Genomic DNA, 14388 nt, shown 5'->3' on the forward strand with positions numbered 1-14388 from the left:
TGTCAGTTGAGGAGAGAGAGAGAGAGAGGGTGGCAGAAACACTCAGAGGAACTCAAGCTGAAAATATTGAAGGTGCAAAGAATGTAAAAATGAGAAAGAAAATGTATGTGGATGATATGGCTATGAATAAGATGAGGTTATAAATAGGGATGCACCGATCAAATATTGATATGTGGTATCAGCCCCAATATTGACAAAATAGCTAGATTGGGTATCGGTGACAAAGGGGGCCGATCCATTGAACCGATCTATTCACTTCAATTACATGTCATGGTACGGCAGCACACACAGAATGCGCAGTGCAATTTTAATGGTTTTAACAATAAACCAAGCAAAGAGTTATAACTCAGGAGAAATGCATTAACCCAGTGCTTCTCAAATGGTGGGGCGCGCCCCCCTGGGGGGGGCGCCGTGATTTGTCAGGGGTGGGCGCGGGCTGCCTTGATTTCCAACTGACCAAACATTTTTATTTTTTATTTTATTTTTTTATTTTTTTAAAGTGCTAGCAAGCGCAATGTGAAATGGTAAATGGACTTGACTTATATAGCGCCTTCTAGCCGATTTTCTCAGCCCCAAAGCGCTTTACATTTCTTACCACATTCACCCATTCATACACACACTAGAGTAGAGTAATAATAACATTAATGAATTATTGGTTATCGCATCACAGAAGGCATATTGGCCTATAATAATAAAAAACACCACCTTAACTATCTTTACAGTTTAAAAATGTTTTGAATGAAATGCAAACCTCAGTGAATCATTTGCTCTTGTTTCTCTGTCCTGAGATTCACACAGACTGAGCAGTCTTGTTTAAATGTTACAAATTGAGCTAATAAACTGAACTTTGAATTTATTTTGCTGCAGAAGTTATCTAAGCTAATTTTTGTTATCTAATTCGATAATAAGGTGATTGTATGCAGAATGCTCGTGCCAGAAACTCATACAGTGGTTTTGTACAGATGAATAAATAAATATTAGCAGGTTCTCAAACGTATTTCAATTTAGGGGGGGGGGCGCGAAAAAATTTTGGTCCCCTAGGGGGGGCATGACAGAAAATAATTGAGAACCACTGCATTAACCCATGTTAAAAGTCTATCCGTCTCAGTTTTTACATTTAAATTTTATTTTGGATTTGCACCAAATGTTTAAAAATAATTTTGATTTCTGTTAAGGATATTTTGTTCAAGTTATTCAGTACATTTATACTTGTGTTCATTTGTTACATTTAGTTTGACCAAATATTACATTACTAAGGCAAAACCAGATGCTGCTTTGTGCAAAGGAATAACCCCAGTCTATTCCATCCACACGGCGTGGCATACAGTTGATTAATTCAACACTGGTATCGTATCGGAGCTGAAAAAAAGTGGGATTGGTGCATTTCCTAGCTATGGAAGACAGGGAATAGGAACCAATGCGGATGATCCGGGCACACCGTCTTTATTTTGAATAGCAGGCTTTTACAGACAACAAAGCAAACTCCTACATGAAGTAAAGTAGCGATATGTGTCTGTTGCTTGTGTAAGTGTCGGGTTCACGGGGTGGCCTCTTTGCGTTGCCCCTGCTGTGCTATGCATCGCGGTGGCGCACATCCCAACAACTCGCAGGATTCTTTTCTTAGAGCAGCTCGAGAAAATTGCCTTAAATATTGATCCATTCGCATGTAAACAGAGCAATCCCTGGTCTCCGGCTCAAGGTATGTATGCACAGGAGATGGCATGTACAGTGTGTATACCTCTTCTATTTTTGTACACTTCCTCCGTCATTTAAAAACAAATAAATCCTCTTTATAGCGTCCTGTGCTGAAAGCAAAGTGTTTTTTATTGTCCCTAAATGTAGAGAATGTAGTGAATTTTTTTTCAGTAAACACTTGTTCCTATGGCAATAAATATAGTGTGTGTTGAAGTGAGCAATTATGGTGATTTAGGTTTTTATGTGCACACTTACAAAGGATGTGGCTCAATTACATACAAAACCGCAGCCACAGTTCATTTATGCTTGCTGCGATTGTGTTGCAGTGACATTTAATGACCGTATGGTCGACTAATCGTTGAAGTCTTCCCGTAAGCATGAAGCTGTACAACAACGGGCCTGACTGGTGCAGGGGCCATTGGAGATGCTCTGGGTACCTCAGTACGCCTGGCTGCCCACGTACCTTCACCACTTTTTCCATAGACCACTAGCCTGCTGCAAAGGCGCAGAGGTCAACCCACTTGGGATTTTGTGTCTCCTTTTCTTGTTGCTGAGCCTGACCATTAGTCCAGGCAAAATAGCGTTTTTCATAGAATAAATTGTAAAATAATTGTTTTCAGCTCAGATCATTTCTATGAGGTGTCCAGAACAACATACTAAAAGTCCTAAGAAATCCTAGTTGAGGAAATATGTTTAATTCTCATCAATCCGAGATGTGTGCCAATAAGGCGAGACAACAAGGCTATTTTTTTCCTTTACTCCTATCAAAATGAAACTTTACACAATGAAAGTATCCATGAAAATGAACTGTTTTTGTATAACAAGTTTCTTTGAAAATTAATTTTAATATGCAAATGAGCTATACACTAATCGTACATGGCCAAAATAAACCCAAATAGGCTTACTTTTTTCCTTTACTCCTACCACAATACAACTTTACATAGTAAAAGTATACTTGAAAAGTAACTTTTTTTGTATTACAAGCCTATGCGGATATATTTTGGGTAGCCTATATTTGATTAGTGTATAGCTCATTTGCATATTAAAATTAATTTTCAAAGAAACTTGTTATACAAAAACAGTTCATTTTATTGGACACTTTCATTGTGTAAAGTTTAATTTTGATAGGAGTAAAGGAAAAACATAGCCCCATTGGGTATTGTTGTCTCGCCTTATTGGCACACATCTCGGATTTATGAGAATTAAACATATTTCCTCAAATAGGATTTCTTAGGACTTTTAGTATGTTGTTCTGGACACCTCATATAAATTATCTGAGCAGGGGGCGCCCTTGCCCCATTTCACCTCTGTCTCTACACTATCAATAAAGCATAAAAAAATTAAAAATATCTGAGCTGAAAAAAAAACTTTTACAATTATTTCAATTTTTGGCCCCAAAATGCCTTACTTTGCCTGGCCTGCATTGGTGTGTGTGTGTGTCAGAGAGAGAGAGAGAGAGAGAGAGAGAGAGAGAGATAGAGAGAGAGAAAATCTGACAGAATGTAATAGACCTTGTGTGTATTATTGTGATTTCTGTGGATCGGGGGTTGGGTAGGGGGCAGATCTCCCCCCTCTTGGCGTATAGAAGTAGCCATTACAGCTTTGGAAAATCACAGCTTGCCCCTCGGACACACCACATCTGTACTACTATAGGCTGGGCAAGAAATAGGTTCCAGGGGAATTGTGTGTGTGTGTGTGTGTGTGTGTGTGTGTGTAGGGGGTGTGGGGGTATCTTTATGGGCAACCAGCTGAGACCACATGCAAGGAACATACTAATTGGTATTCAGGCCAGGGCTGTGACAGCTTCCCACACAGTCCTCGCAGCATACTACCCATTCCTTTTGGTTGCCACGGCGCCGGGGCCCTGGCGATCCTTTTCCCCAACGACAGAGATGAACCTGTACCGTTCCAGAAACCCAGTAAATCCCCCGGTCCATCAGCACTGGACAATTAATCCAGAGGCTTTTCCGCCTTTTCTTCACTTCTTTTTTCTGCCATTTTCTCTCCCTACAGGTTTTCAGCCCCTTTGTTCATGTGTAACCCTGCAATGGAAGACACTACTGAGTAGGTTTACATGCACAGTAAAGTTGAGCTATGGCTATTGCTCCATTAGGCCATTTAATTAAGACTGCTGTCCTTGTCCTAGTATACAAGAACAGATGAGGAATCGATCTATTGACCAAAGCATTTCCAACTCCACTAAGATAGGTGGCAATCATAGATGGTAAATTAAATAGATGTAGCATCCGGGCTGACCTTAGTTAATTCAACTGCATCCAATCGCTCTGGCCTATGCACGTCGCCATCTTGTCATATTTTTACTCCGCCTAATTTCCTTATACTGAAAAAGGGCATTGATATGATTGTCATGGAGATATCCTAAACAAAAAGAGAATGTTTTTTTGGACCAGGCAGTAAATAGGTTTAAAAATGCTGTGAAAATGGCCTATTTAACATGGGAGTCAAGGAGAAATGGCTCTGTTTTGGTACCACCTCTTAGTGGCCACTCGGTGAACTGAAATGTTTGTCACTTCCGCATTGGATGCTGGTAGAACTCGCTGTGGTTGGGGCTTGGTGGCAATTTGCACACTTTAAGCACACACTTTAACAATCTGCTAACCGTTAGCGAGCAGCAAAAACAAGGCATGTAAACATACTGATGATAACAGCCTATATTAAGAGCCCACTGTTTGGCAACACGTCTTGAGATGTGACAATTGTGCATTTTTAATTTGTCTGACCTTTTGTTTTGTCTGTAGCTGCAGAGTGGGAGGCTTCCAATCTGAAGAAGGTAGAAGAAGCCTACGAGACAGTCAACATGGAAATAAGGTAAGGGAGGAAAAACATAGCAATAAAAGCAAAAGCTCAGCTTTTTTTTTGGGCTAAATGCTTACCATTTTGCACGTTGTAAGGACGTTTTTCTCTCAGTCCTTCTGTGCTAAAGTAGTTAGGTACAATAATGAATTTGCACTGTGTAATACCTTAGGCTAATTGTATTGAAGATAAACAAACACTATTGGTTGCCTAGCGTGCTCTGGTGGGTATTGGCTTATTCCAACATACTTTTGAGCAGAAGATTATCTAAATTTCTTCACAACATTTGTAAAAGACAGAACCTGCAAATTAATGTTGCGGGCACTGCAATTATTTTTGTATTCATGGGAAAAAAGATCTCTCACAACAAATGAGTCCCTTACTAACATATCCATCCAGATAATGCGTCAGCCTCAACATACAGTATACTAATGTAAAGACATTAAGTTGATTGTGTAGCATTCTCTTCCTGATAAATACCAAACCAAAACCTGAGTGAATTTGGTTTGAGAGTTCTTGTTAGTTGCTTCTGCTCCCCCTCAGAAGTTTTCACAAAGCTATCGGTAGCTGATAGGTGGCTAAAGTAGCCCTCAGGCCAACAAGTTGTTCATTACTGTAGTGGGAAAAGGAGAGACAATGATAGAGATTGCAGTCACCAAAAAGGTCAATATTCTTTCCACCCTAAACAAATGAATGTGTGAAGGAGGAAAAGAGGAAAAGGGAGCTGGCTCAAGGTGCAGTCAGCAATTCTGGAGCGCTTGTTGTCAAAATCCCTTTTTGTCAAAATCAGTGAATATCTCCTCATGATCCGCTACCTGTCCGTAAATTGAAATCCATTGTTAATACACAGCCTAGACTCTGTAGACTGTAAACGGGCATGTTGCTAGCTAGCTACGCTCTGCCCCTTTGTTAACATAACCTTTGTGTGTATACCCATTTACAGAGCCTAAGCTGTGTATTTACACCAGATTTCTTTCAGTGCACACTGGTACAAGACTGAAGAGATATTCAGTGATTTTGACAAAAAGTTCTTATTTATGAATATTTCTCACATTATCCACACAATTATAGAAAACTGTAGACTCAAAAAGAGATTTTGTCAACAGGCGTTCTCCAGAATTGCTGACTTCACCTTTACTGCCTGTTGGAGAAACAACACTCCTTGTCCTGACTATGCAGATATAAGCATGCATTTGTGTCTTCATATCATTTTGAATTAGGAATCTCTTCCTTATGATGTAGTCGAACAGCAATTTCTACAGAAATTCGCTCTGTGCATGCATTTTATGACCCCTGCCCCGAACCGAAACCCATGCACACAAAGTTAGGCAACTTACGTTGCTTTTCTGACCCTGAGTCCACCCTACCTTATCAACCACAAGCGAAACAATCACCCTCCCTAAACATTTGTTAGCTCCATTAGCAATTCTGGCTCATGAATATGGAAATAAGGGCCTGTGCACCGTTAGAGATAGGGCTCAGTTCCCTTATTTGCAATTAGTAAAGGAAAGCAGCCCTCACAAGCTCAAATAAGGGTCTATAAAGGGCCACCTCATCAGCACACTACCCAAGAAGTCAGTCACTGAAAGCGGCGAGAAAAAATAAAGCTACATTGTCAGCACAGGTAGGAGTCATCTAGAAGTTATTAAAGCACCTTGTCGGGCCGCGAAACAGCTGGCCTGGATTCAAACAACACTAAAATAATTACTGTCTTATTAAGTTGAAAACATTTTCCTTTACATATGAGATCATTACTTTGTTAAAACTATACCACTTGTGTCATTTCTGTCTGTGTTTGAGTGTCATGCCTTCGGATGTAACTGCTAATTGTCTAAGATCTTGTTTGGTGTCACATCTCAGTTAAAGGTAGCCTGGTCCTACCAGACCATCGTACTTAATTTAATTTGTAATGAAGGTCTGGAATCGCTCAATTGACAAAGGTTAACTCACTTGCGGGTGTTAAACTAATGGATCTGCCCAGTGCCACTCTGGATCTGCCCACCAATCGCATAGCGTTTGGTCGTGACGTACGTCATGCGCCCGGACCGGCCGGAAACCACGGAAAAACCAAAAAAATCTAACTTTTCCCGAACTCGTGGGGAGAAGTGCCACAACATCATGGCCACCAACAAAACTCAGCAAAGCTTGTTCTTGCTCCGGCTTTAATTTCTCGATATTCGGCAGCGTTGACACAACAGACCGAATAGCTTCGCTCGCATCCTAGCTCGCTCGCATCCTTCTCCATGGTCTTCCTGGTCTTCTTCTGACTACAACTGAAACAGGTGCACGACCTCTGTTCGCTGATTAGACCGCCAAACATGTGGCGGCGAAAACCCCCGAATATACCACAGACCCAGACTGGTACTGAAGGGAAATGACAATTGAGCGGAAGTACGTAGGCGGGCGGTGGAGTTCCAGAGAAATTCTGGAAAATGCTTGCTGTGTTTTCAAAATCACTTTTTAGTCAAAATCAGTGAATATCTCCTCACCATCTGCTGCCTGTCTGTGTTAATTCAGTGTTAATACACAGCCTAGGCTCTGTAAATAGGCATGTCGCAAGCTACGGTTATTGTTTACATACCCGTTTACAGAGCCTATACTGTGTACAAACATCAGATTATTTTTCTTCAGTGCACACACAGTATGGACAGGTAGCATATCGTGAAGAGATATTCTCTGATCTTGAAAAAAGTGATTTTGACCACAAGTGTTCTCCAGAATCGTTGACTCCACCTTTAAACCTTAATTCAAAATGATTTGAAAAAGCTGCATAGAGTGTGCATGTGACCTAATATATTTATTTTGGTTTCAGTGATCTCAGGAAGAAGCTGGCCATAGACTATGGAACAGATTGGGAGTTTCTGTTTTTGAACACCCAGTGTTACAAGCTGAAAGTGTATGAGTGAGTACTGACTGAATTCTCATGAATGTTTCAATTTATATCCTCTCTTTTTGGTCTGGTCTACGGTAGTCTTAAATGTGTGGTTGTGTACAAAAACACAATTAAATTTAAATAACTTAAAAAAACATAGAGAAAGATAAAAAAAAATTGTATTGAAATCATGGAAAGCAATTACTTGTGTAACACCTGTGCACTGTAGGTAGACATTCAAATGACTGGATAGAAAGGTAAAACAGTTTCAAAGAATCATCACAAAATCAATATGTTAACCAGAGGCTGGAATCCTTTGTATTTTGAGCAACTGTAGTGAAACCAAATGTATCTGTTGCAAATTTGAACCATCATAGTTAAGATCCACCATTTAAAGTTGATCATTTGTGAGCTCAAAGTCAAGAGAGAAATCCAAGCAGATAAATCAACTAAATTTAATCAACAGAACTACCTTATTTTACTCTCTCCCGCTGCATCCCTTTGGCCCCTGCTGGGGAAGAATCTGTTCTCCTCAGGATGGCTTGCCAGCTGGAGCTTTAGAAGCCCGTGGGTGGTTGCAGTTTTGAAAGAAAATTATCTGAGATCTACACTGCAAATACATTTCTCAGACAACCTTGGAATCAGTGGTTTTCCCATGCCCTTATACACCATGTGATTTGTTTGCTTAGTTTGCCATTTAGGAGGCACACTCTGAAAAGGGAAAGTTGCACTTCTTGTACATAAGCCAGAAAAAAATCCATCTCAGTCCTTTTACTGTAGACAGTAATAGAAGGCAAAATTGCCCCGTGGTTGCAAGATGATTTTTATGTTATGAGGTACAGTGCTTGCTCTTGTGAAATTAAGACTTAAATGAACAAATTTGCAAGTTGTAGAGATACAGAGGATTAGAGGATTCAAATAAATGCAGGAGTGGGAAAGCATTCACTAAAATATCGGATGATTGGCACATCAACAGATATGTAAGAACAATTTAACCCCTCCCCTATCCACAAGGGTGGTGTCTGTTTTTTAGTTTTTCCCAAAGAGTGGATTAGGAATTGTGTTAAGGGGGGGGGGGGGGGGGGGGGCGCTCTGGTTGCGTAGTGGGTAGAGTGTATACTACAGTATTTTGAATTTTTATTATGAATTTTGTTTATCTGCAAACTGTTTCTAAGTATGTAAGCAATACTTAGCAAGCAAAACATCTAAATAAGTTAATGTTGGAATGAAAGAGTCTACTCACACTTTTAGCACTAGGACTAACTAGCTCAACCCTCCAATTCAAGAACAATGCTGCTCCTTTATTCCCATGTCTACGTGAATGGTCGGCTAGTTAGGATTCTGAATTTTGACCTGGAACATGTAGCTGCTTTAGCCTGAATATGTTAGCATTATATACAGGTGAAACTCAAAATATTTGAATATTGTGCAAAAGTTCATTTATTTCAGTAATTCAACTAAAAAGATGAAACTCATATATTATATAGACTCATTAGTAAGTGAAATATTTCAAGACTTTGTTTGTTATAATGTTGATGATGTGATGAATGTCGGCCCTCTAGAAAGTATAATCATGCGTACTCAGTTCTTGGTTTGGTCCCCTTTTGCATGAATTCCTGCCTCAATGCGGCTTGGCTTGGATGCTATCAGCCTGTGGCACTGGCTGCTGAGGTGTTATGGAAGCCCAGGTTGCTTTGATGTGGCTTTCAGCTCGTCTCTATTGTTGGGTCTGGTGTGTCTCATGTTCCTCTTGACAATAGCTCATAGTTTCTCTATGGGTTCAGGTCAGGAGAGTTGTATGGCCAATCAAGTACAGTAATTCCATGGTCAGTCAACCAGTTACTAGTGGTTTCTAGCACTGTGGGCTGGTGTCAAGTCACCATGCCATTCCACAATAATGCAATAATTCATGCAAAATAAGATCCCATACTAAGTATATAGTAGATGAATGAAAATACTTATCAAAAGTGAGACATTCCTGTATTATGCTTTCTTTTTGATTATGGAATATTCTAATATTTTGAGATGCTGGATTTTTGATTTTCATGAGCTGTAAACCGGAATCCTGAAAAGTTAAACCAAAAAGGATCTGAAATATATCACTATATGTCTAATACATCTGGAATATATTGAACTTTCACTTTTTGAATTAAATTATATAAAAAAAGAGCTTTTTCCATAATATTCTAATAATATGAGTTTCACATGTACTGTATGTGAAGCCATCTCCCCCTTTACAGCCTCTCACTTTAATATGAGTCAGCTGCTAACATAGAAAAAAAAGTAATCTGGAGCTCAAGGAGCTAAAATTATCTTAATTAGCTAGCTGCCTCATGAGAATCTTGACAGGCGCTGTAACAATAATTAACTGGTGTAATGTTAACTACAGTGTAGTTTTGCAAAAACTTTAACCGTAGCAAAACCAAGAACTGTGCATAGTTGTTTCACAGGTTAAAATAATAAATATGTATACAGGTGAAACTCATATTATTAGAATATCATGGAAAAGCAATGTTTTTATCTAATTTAATTAAAAAAGTGAAAGTTCCATATATTTTAGATGTATTAGACATATATTGATATATTTCAGGCATTTTTTTGTTTTAACTTTTCCAGTTTACAGCTCATGAAAATTCCAGCATCTCAAAATATTAGATTATTCCATAAGGCCAATCAAAAATGTTTTGCACTTTTGATAAGTATTTTCATTCATCTACTATATACTTGGTCTGGGTTCTTATTTTGCATGAATTGTTGCATTAATGCGGCATGGCGACGATCAGTCTGTGGCACTGCTGAGGTGTTATAGAAGCCCAGGATGCTTTGATAGTGGCCTTCAGCTCGTCTGTATTGTTGGGTCTTGTGTGTATCATCTGACTCTTGACAATAGCCCATAGTTTCTCTATGGAGTTCAGGTCAGGAGAGTGTTCTGGCCAATCCAGTACAGTAATACCATGGTCAGCCAGCAAGTTACTAGTGGTTTTGGCATTGTGGGCAGGTGCCTAGTATCGCTGGAAAAAGGAAATCAGCATGAGGTACCATGTCAACTGCTGCTTGGATTTTTTGCCCCTCCACTCTTCCTCTAGACTCTGGGACCTTGATTTCCAAATGAAAAGCAACATTTCATTAGGATCAGTGATGATTTGAGGTAGCATGTCATCTGCTGGTGTTGGTCCACAGTGTTATCAAGTCCAAAGTTAACACAGCCGTTTCACAGAAGATTTAAGAGCACTTCATGCTTCTGTCTGAAAAAAAAAATCAGTCTGTAGATGTGCAAAGCTGGTAGAGACATAGGGAAGAACGGGGCAAGTAGGCACACTTTTTACTCTAGTGAGAATTGCTTATCACCTAAACATCTTTCAATAGTCATTCCTACATTAAATTGAAGCTTAAGGTGTTGGCTTGAAATATGTACCCCTCACTTTTTCTATCTTATTGTAATAAAGAAGAAATTAATCATCAAAGACACCCTTACACATTGTGACAAACACTATGGGGTTGTTTGTCACAATGTTATCTTAATGGGATTAATATTAAAAAGAAGGCAAGAAAGTAGAACTACATTTGAAAGTTTAATTGCATTGTCAAGTTGACAAATAGGCCTACATAACTTACTGTAGCCTTGGCAGCTGGTCTAGTTTGGGATGCTCTAGGTTGTTTTGATTTTGTTGCCCTTTTTTCTTTTGCATGCTAGCTGCCTTTTCCTGCTCTATTCTTTCCTTCTCTGGGGTGTCAGTGAGGATACAGCTTGACAATTTCTTTCGTTATTGGGTTCCTTTTCTGGCTGCAGCCTTGAGATAACATGTGACAACCAACCCCCCAAAAAATGTGACGACCAACCCCAACTTGAATTTCTTGCTAGCATCAAGGCCAACAACCATCTGACAACTAATTAGCTTGCTAACCACAATCTAAAATATAGTTTACCCTTCACATTTTGTATGGGTAACAAGTGTTTTGTTATAAACCCATTGTGTAAAAGCCTAGAAGAAAAATACTGAGGAGCTAAATATTTTTAATTTGACATGAAAAACACAAACAGTCGTCTCACCTCAAATTCAGCAGTCTAACTCCAAGGAAGACTATGTAGATGACCTCTGATTCCAATTCTGGATATTTACATACCAAAATTTCATAGACAGCGCCTTCTGGTTCCGAGACATAACGATTGTGACAACCAACCTGTGTGACAAATTACCCCGTTCTCCCCTACCCAAATAGACTTGGAGCTGTAATTGCAGCGATAGGTGGTTCTACAAAGTATTGACTCAGGGGGACTGAATACTTATGCACTCCACATTTTTATTCATAAAAAAATTGAAAACCATGTTTCATTTTCATTCCACTTCACAATTATGCACCACTTTGTGTTGGTCTATCACATGAAATCCCAATAAAATACATTTACGTGTGTGGTTGTAACGTGACAAAATGTGGAAAAGTTCAAGGGGTACTTTTTCAATCCACTGTATATACTGTATGTATATATATATATATATATATATATATATATATATATATATATATATATATATATATATATATACTGTATAAACTATTATTTTATTGATTTAATGAATTTAAATGCTGTTTTTCAAGTTAGTCTATTTCTGACACAGAGAACCCATCCCTGCGAGAAGAGGACAGATAACTCTCCTCTCTTAGCCAATTGAAATCATGAACTCCATGATACAGTATGCTTCATCCTGATGAGCACAATATCCACTCATGTCAAATCAGTTGAAGGTCCTTTGACCTACCAGCACCCTCTCAGCAATGTACCAGTTCCCCTCCCTACCCTCCCCCCTTTATCCTTGCTGTTTGCCTTGAACCGTGATCCTGAAATGAAGTGACATTGACAGACACATAAACCAAGGGCTTTCTATAGCACTTCCATGCCCGCGCGTAGCCAACTAGCAGTGCCAAAGTTCCTCTCCAATAGTGTAACAGAATCACACACACTTCTCTCCAGCCTCCAAACCTTCCTGAAAACACCATCCTTCTTCTATAAATCTCTCTCGTTTGATTGATATGCTTACCCTTTGTTTGAGTGGAAACCAATGGTAGAGTAAAGGGCCTTAAGTCAAGAATGTTTGCTTAGCTCAAACGCACGGTTTCACTCAATTCAACTGGTGCTTTGTGTGGAAGGAAAACGCTTTCCAATGTTACCAGTGGAGCACACATTTTGATGAGAGTTACATGTGTGGGGCAGTTCAGTGTGCAGCCCACCTTTTCATAAATGGGGTTAATTTCCCCATTCAAAACCATCCATTGACATTCAAACAATTCCTATATAATCAATAATCAATCATGGAACCAAGCACATCAACCACCAGAATAATCTAAAAAAAAACATAAAAAAACGAGAAAAGGGCAAAGGTACAAGACAGTGTGCATAATTGTCCTGCGCTTGACAACTCATCCCACAGTCCATTGGTTGTCCATAGCTTTTCCCTCTTCTATACACAGTTTACGACTTTCCCCAAGAAATTATAGTTTAGCGTGCTTCTTTCGAAACTTACACAGACTTGTTTCTACATTTATCACTTAACTGCTGTTTCTCTGTTATGTAGTTAAAAAATACAGCCGGAAACTACACTGATATCAGCTCACAGTCTAAGGTCTTCTTCTTTTGTTTTTGTAACGGTTGGCATCGCCACCAGACAGCCAAATTCATGTGGGCGGTCAACAAGTCCATGTTCTCTGCAGGCTCCACCAATCAGGGATGTCCCTGTGACACTCTAGGATTGTGGATTGAGAAGTTGTTCTCCCGGATGTCCCAAAATTGATATTACATTACATTACATTTTATTTAGCTGACGCTTTTATCCAAAGCGACTTCCATTAAGTGCATTCAACCATGAAGGTACAGACTCAGAACAACATGAATCCCGCAGGTACTATAGCTTCAAATAAACCAAACTACAAAGTGCCACATGTAAGTGCTACATGGAGATGTATGAAGCGCAATTTATTTTTATCTCTTAGTCGAAGTGCAGTCTGAAGAGATGTGTTTTAAGGCTGCGGCGGAAGATGTGTTAACTATCAGCTACGATATCATACAAAGGAGCATGTAGCATCATTTCACACTTTCGTAGCTGGTGGTAGCCTACCTTGGATGGTTATGACACTATGGCTAATATTAAAATTTGCTATGGAGGAAAATGAATGGGATTTTTACTTGGAACCTCACTGCTCTATATGGCAGGGAAAATAGTAAGAGCTGATTGATTTTTAGGAGGGTCACAGAAACTGGATTTGGTCTCTTTTTGTCAACTCAATTCTATTTATATAAGCCATAATCACAAATAGCAGTTTGCCTTGGGGCAAATTGTATATGGCAAGGCAAACTTGTTTGCGCTGAAAGTGGGTCTCTATTCTATTTGAGGGTGTCAGCTGAGATTTCTCCCTTTTGTCTTTGCCAACAAGGATGCTTTTCACTGCACCTGGTTATTACGTCTTGCCTTGATGGTGTGAATCACTTCTACAAACTGGGGCTTGAAGCCTTCCCCGGTTAGTCCAGGGGAAAAGATATACATAATTACTCTGATTTCAAAGGAGGGGGGAAACAGCCTTTTGTTGTTGAACCCTTTCAAGTAGAATGATTAACGGGCAAGATTAGAAGCTAAATGCTGTGCAGGTGCAGTGCACTTCATATTGCCTTCTCATCAGTTTCTTTAGAGACCATAAACAACAACATGAATACAAGTTTAGGAGTTTGCACTTGGTGCGTTTTCATTTAATGGTATGTGTTCCTTTACTTCCAACTAAGTCATCTTATAAAGTCAAGTTCAAGTCCAACATGCCTCCTCTTCAAATGCTCATCCATTGCTGATTTGCTCTCATGCCAAGCAAGGTCCATCTTAGAAATCTTACAAAAAAAAAAACCTTTGTTAAACGCAAATCACCTCTGATGTCTTTAAAGATAAAGGAATACATAAGAGAGGTCAATAGCACCCTCACACTGTGCTGATGTGCTTATTTGTATTGATATTTTGTATCAGTAG

General features: G+C 39.3%; 1 protein-coding gene across 2 annotated transcripts in view; it reads left to right on the forward strand.

Moving 5' to 3' along the window:
- LOC307269558 (glucosidase 2 subunit beta-like) overlaps positions 1-14388 on the forward strand; it is a 159413-nt gene that overhangs the window by 97688 nt on the left and 47337 nt on the right. For both annotated transcript variants that reach the window (XM_080052538.1, XM_080052539.1), the window contains 2 exons: positions 4455-4524; positions 7322-7411. In XM_080052538.1, the coding sequence (XP_079908664.1) occupies positions 4455-4524; positions 7322-7411 (160 nt within the window). The remainder of the gene's footprint in view (positions 1-4454; positions 4525-7321; positions 7412-14388) is intronic.

Source organism: Ammodytes marinus (genome assembly GCF_949987685.1).
Source record: "Ammodytes marinus genome assembly, chromosome: 23".
NCBI classification, from domain to species: Eukaryota; Metazoa; Chordata; class Actinopteri; order Uranoscopiformes; family Ammodytidae; genus Ammodytes; species Ammodytes marinus.